Here is a 6000-nt window from a genome sequence, read left to right as displayed (position 1 = left end):
CCCAGCGCCGGCTGCAGCCGCCGCGCCGCCCGCGCACACCCGAAGCGGCCGGGCAGGGCCCTGCCTCGGCCCTCCGCTCGTCCTCCCCGCCCCGCACCGGCCTTCACTCTGGAGCGGCCCCGGCAGCCGCAGCAGGGGCGGCGGCGGCGGATCGAGGAGCTCTCCAGGTCGTCCCGGGAGAAGCTGCTGCAGTCCCGGGACAAGATGTTCTCCAAGTTCACCTCCATCCTGCAGCACGCCGTGGAGGCGGTAAGGCCGCGGGGCTGCGGGCGCACGACAGGCCGGCGATGGCGGCGGCCTACGCTCCCCGCCGGCCCCGGGAGAGCCGGGCGGCCTCGGCCGGGCCCTGGGCGGCCCTGACCCCCGGGGAGCGCGAGGCCCGGCGGCGCTCCGGGTGGCCGCGAGGGCGCCAGGGGGCTCGAGCCCGGCTCCCTGCTGGCCCCCTCCTTTGCTTGCTGCCCCAGGCCGGCGCGGATCCCTCCCCTGCTGCAGGGGGTTGGCGGGGGTTCTCGGGAGGACCTGCTCTCCGGGCCCGGCGGTCGCCTCCTTTCAGGACAGGGGCGGGGGTTTGGGAAGCACCTGGCAGGGTCACAGGCCGCTGCCCTGGGCTTCCTGACCGTTAACCTGCTCCGGAAAAAGTGGTCAGCGCTGAGCAAGACAAAAGAAAGGACCAAACGCTTCTTAGGCTGGATGCTGTTTTGTTTTGTTTTGGAGACGGGTAGGGGTGGGAGAGGTGTGATCTTGCCGTGGGGCGACTCTGGAGAGGAAGCAGTCGCCAGACCCCATTCCATAATCTTCCTAGCTTTGGCTTTCTCAGGGCTGGCGGCCGAAGTCAGCTGGGCTTCATTGATTGATATGAAATAGGAGTTTGGAGGGCCCAGTGGAGCTTGCTCTCCGCGGCTTCCGAGCACGGAGACCATCTGGTTCCTTTTTTGTCCAGTGCGCTTCCTGGACAACCTTCTTTCATCCTGCAATTGTACTCACCTTTGAGGATTTTAGACACCAGCATAGGGAGACATTATCCAAATATCCTGATAGACTAACAAACGAGAAGAAACTAAAAAGAAAATGCCTCACCGCTGTTTTCTTAAGAGGGCTAGTTGCTTTACTTTAGCTGTTTACTTTATTCTGGGAGAATTGCCCAAATGGAGAAATGCATTCTGTGAAGAAACAATTACTTTGCTAATTTTCAAAATGACTTTCGTTTCCTAGGTTCAGATTATGTGATAGAACACTTTCAAGTCTATGCAACTTTTTGAAGCGTCAATTAAGACAAAATAACTTCTGTGACTCAGTAAAAACAGTTTTTGATTTCGGTAATAACAAAGCTTTAGTACAATTACTATTTAAGGGAGACATGGGAATTGTTAAAAATATTAGCTGTAAGACAAGCATTTGGGGAAATGTGTCACATCAAGAAAGATAATTTCATGAATGATGAGCAAGTAGATGATAGTTGTAGGCTTTAGACAACTTGTAGTTATCTTCTTTATACACAGACTACTGCACGTTTCTTTAAAAAATGTAACTGAAATTTATAAGAACGGTTACTTGTATTTAGTTTTCTTAAAAGTACCAAGAATCATACATTGAATATAGCATACTATTGAAATAACTGAAAATTAAAATGTATTACATTACAGTTGGCCTTCTTATCTGTGGGTTCCACATCTGTAGATTCTACTACTCTCAGGTGGAAAATATTCAGGGGGAAGAAAGATTCCACAAAGTTCCAGAATGCAAAGCTTGAATTTGCCACATGCTGAATACTACTTTGAATCTGCGTGAATGAAGTGATGTGTAGGTGTTGTATTAGAGGTATTATAAGAAATCTAGAGATGAGGCGTATATGCAAGTATGTGGGTGTGGGGAGATGGTACTTAGGCTGTATCCAAATACCATGCCATTTTATAACAAGGACTTGAACACCCTCAGATTTGGAGGGAGGTCATGGAACCAGTCCCCACAGATACTGAGGGGAGACTGTATTTCTGTCCTATCACGCTGGTATTTACAGTAATAAGTGTCCTATCCCTTACCTATCATGCTGGTATTTACAGTAATAAGTGTACTTAACAAAACAAAGATGGCTTTCCTGCTCGCCCACTAAAGGCTAACTTTTATCCTGAGGCCTGTGTTTTCCATCCTCATTATCTTTTTATAATTGTACACATTAGCATCTACCAAATTATCCACGTAAATTGCTTGGCTCTGTTATGTACAGGTTCTCTACTTTGCTGAGGAAATTTAGAGTGCTGTATAATCACTTGATCCTGGTAATTAATGCATTACGTTTAGAAAACTAGTGGGTTTTTTCTTTTTTGCAGTTTTTGGCCGGGGCTGGGTTTGAACCTGCCACCTTTGGCATATGGGGCCAGTGCCCTACTCCTTTGAGTCACAGGCACCGCCCAGAAAAGTAGTGTTTTCAGCTATAATACCACCCATTTTGTCTAAATTTTGATGTAACGTACTAATTTTATTTCCCCTTTTAACATTCTTTCCTGGGAATGAACTCGTATGTGATGATGAATAAGCCGTTCTTGTGGCATTTCAAGAATGTGTTTTTTTAGCCCAAGATTAGTTTCTAGTTATTCAGTTCTATTTATTAATTTGCTTGATATTGTCAACTATAATCTTACTATTCCTTGGTTCATTTCACTAGCTTTTCTCTGTGCCTCTTTAATTTATATGCCCAATTAGCATTTTCTGATGCAATCTTCACTTAACATAATTATCAGGATGATACAGAGACTGAAGATAATCATGTACCTGGTTGCTGACCTGACATTTTCTCAAACATATCGTTGTATGAGTCTGCAGAGTAATGCTTTCCCAACTATTTATAGGTTTCCTTATTCAATTGGACTAGTCTAAAAATGTTTTTTTTGGGTTGACCAGATGCATAGCCATTCTTTTTCTGTTGTTTTTTTTTTTTTGAGACAGAGTCTCAAGCTGTCACCCTGGATAGAGTGCTGTGGCATCACAGCTCACAGCAACCTCCAACTCTTGGGCTTAAGTGATTCTCTTGCCTCTGCCTCCCAAGTAGCTGGGACCACAGGCGCCCACCACAATGCCTGGCTATTTTGTTGTGGCAGTTGTCATTGTTGTTTAGCTGGCCCAGGCTAAGTTCAAACCCACCAGCCTCAGTGCATGTGGCTGGTGCCATAACCACTGTGCTACGGGCACCGTGCCAATGCATAGCCATTTAAATAAGGTTTAAGTGTATGAGTTTTTCTTATTATTAAATTAATGATCTCTCTTCACTTCCTGATAACTACTTTAAGAGAAGAAAAATAGGTATTTTCAAAGATCAGTATTTGAAAATTTTTTATTAAGTTAGTAGACTTAATAAAAAAGTCATTTTGAGTAAAGGAGAGAAATTCACACCTTGATCAAAAATAAGAACTGTAATTATTATAATTCTTGGCTCCATTCTTAGAAATGGCAGTCATCCCTCAGTATAGAAATGATTGGCCAATGAGAATCTTATGAAATGAGTTTGTACTGCTAGTGTTGCCACATGTCGTAAGTCTGCATTCAGGCCTGCCTTGCAGTTCGTCCTGAGTTTAGAATGGATTGTTTTAGCACAGCTTGTCCAAAGGAAAAGTGAAAAACTTTCCATTTAGTACAATTTAGTATTTATGGAGGGCCTCATCTTTACTAGGGAATGTGCCAGGGGCTGATTCCTCTTAAGTTCCAGCCAGTTCCACCCTTGAGGGCAGATTTATACCAGAGATGATAACAGGGCAGCGTCAGGGAAGAAAGTTTTAACTAATTCAATGAAAGTCATTTTTCAGAATTTGAATGCAATGTTACCTCTTCAAGTTACACTCATCACCTGTAATCCCAGCACTTTCTCAGAGGTGCTTAAGGACAATTTCTTGAGGCCTGGAGACCCTGTCTCTACAAAAAAGAGAAAAAATTAACTGACTTTGGTGGCACACACTTGTGGATCTTGGAAGACTCAGGCAGGAGGATTGAGGATCGCTTGAGCCAGGACTTGGAGGCTGCAGTGAACTCTGGTTGTTCACTGCACTCTGGCCTGGGTGGCAGAGCAAGAATCTGTTTCAAAAAGAAAAAAAAGTCAATGATGATTGTTGGGACTAGTAATTTCTTTTTTTTTTTAAGACACAGCCTCAAGTTGTCACCCTGGGTAGGATGCCATGGCATCACAGCTCACAGAAACCTCCAACTCCTGGGCTCAAGCTAGTCACCTGGCTATTTTTTTATTGTTGTTGTTGCAGCCATCATTGTTGTTTGGCGGGCCCGGGCTGGATTCAAACCCACCACCTTAGGTGTATGTGGCTGGCGCCTTAGCCACTTGAGCCACAGGCACCGAGCCAGGACTAGTAATTTCTTAAAAATCTACTCTGCCCTGGGAATTAAAACTTCAACTCCACCATATACAGTGTGTTGTTGAGGGTATTTTTTTTCCAACAAGTACTCTCTAATTTCAGTCCTTTACTCATTCAGCTAATGTTATAGGAACTATCAGGAACACGTGGCACAGTGTGAAGGAGACAAGGCCTCCCTGTGTCTTTGGTCATTGTACTTACAGCTAGTTAGGGAATGAAACGAATACATATGTTAAATCCTGGTATAAGGAAAGCATCAGAATGTGACCCAGCCCCTAGAGTCAGACAGAACAGGGTCCGGTCCTGCTTCTGTCCCTTATTCTTACACTTGGGTTAGTTACTTACTCTTTGTACATTTTGATGTCTTCGTTATAAAATGGAAATAATTAAACACACTATAGAATTGTCATGAAGATGAAAATGAGATAACAAAGATGAAGTCCTTAATGCAGTGCCTGGCGCATGGTAAATGCTCAGGAAATGTTAACCATTATTATTATTATTATTATTATTTGGAGATTGTTTCACCCAGTGAGGAAGGGAGCTAGCAGTTGGGGTCGGAGTAAAGAAGACTCTCTCAAGGATGTGAGCTAGACTCTGGGGAGGCAGAAAAGATGGGTAAGAGCATTAGGAAAGTTGAGGACAGGAAGAAATTTCTTCTTTTGTTTTTTCCCTGAGATAGGGTCTTGCTGTGTCACTTACGCTGGAGTTCAGTGGAGCAGTCATGGCTGATTGAAGCCCTGAACTCCTGGGCTCAAGCAAAACCTCCTGTCTCAGCCTCCCAAGTAGCTAGTACTATAGGCACACACTGCTACTCCTAGCTTTTTTAAAAAAAGTTTTGTAGAGTTAGGATCTTGCTATGTTGCCCAGGCTATCGCGAACTGCTAGCCTTCAGCTAACCTCCCACCTCCCAAAGTTCTGGGATTGTAAGTATTAATCACCTGACCTGACCTAGGAAGAAGCATTTTAAAAGATCTGAGAGTAGGGGGCGGCACCCGTGGCTCAAATGGGTAAAACGCCAGCCCCATATGCCAGAGGTGGTGTGTTCAAACCCAGCCCCATCCAAAAATAAAAAAGATCTGAGAGTAGAATGTTCATGTAATGTTCATATTTATTAAAGGCAGAGATGGCTTTTAGAACACTAGTTTCCATCTGAATTGTTGATATAGGTTCTTTTGTGTGATGGGCATGTTTGAGAAAGCCTAGGTTTGTGGTTATAAGCAGTGTTTCCTCAAATCAGTTAACTAACTTTGAGGCTTAGGAGTCTGAGCCAAATAGTTTATTGTGAGAAATTAAGACCAGCCAGTGTGTACAGACTTTGTAGCACTGCACCTGGCACCTAACTGCTCATTAAATGGTGGCAACTTTTGGCTTACTCCTTTATGCACTTACAAAATATTCTCTAATATTTCATACCATCACTTAGTTGGAAACTAGAGATTCAGTGATGAAGAGGATGACACACTCCTAGCCTGTATAGAGTTGACAGTCTAATGGAAGAGGTGGATAATTAATCAGTAACAAAAGTGGGACATGGGTGAGGAGTGAGTGAGCAGACTACGGAGGGTGCTGAGGCGCAGGTAGGAGGGACTCGTCCTAGGCAAGAAGAGTCTGGCAAGGCCTTCCAGGGAAGGTCAAGTCCAGT

The 6000-nt window shown here is 44.6% G+C and overlaps 1 protein-coding gene across 1 annotated transcript in view; it reads left to right on the top strand.

The window, feature by feature from the left end:
• Positions 1-6: 6 nt before the first annotated feature.
• Positions 7-6000, top strand: part of FAM160B1 (family with sequence similarity 160 member B1) — a 40553-nt gene continuing 34559 nt past the window's right edge. Inside the window, exon 1 of the mRNA XM_003787145.3 lies at positions 7-249. Coding sequence (XP_003787193.1) covers positions 205-249 — 45 coding nt within the window. The 5' untranslated portion in view covers positions 7-204. The remainder of the gene's footprint in view (positions 250-6000) is intronic.

This window comes from Otolemur garnettii, unplaced genomic scaffold (assembly GCF_000181295.1).
Source record: "Otolemur garnettii isolate 467f Iridium unplaced genomic scaffold, OtoGar3 scaffold00021, whole genome shotgun sequence".
NCBI lineage: Eukaryota > Metazoa > Chordata > Mammalia > Primates > Galagidae > Otolemur > Otolemur garnettii.
This window is presented reverse-complemented; position numbering and strand designations above follow the sequence as displayed.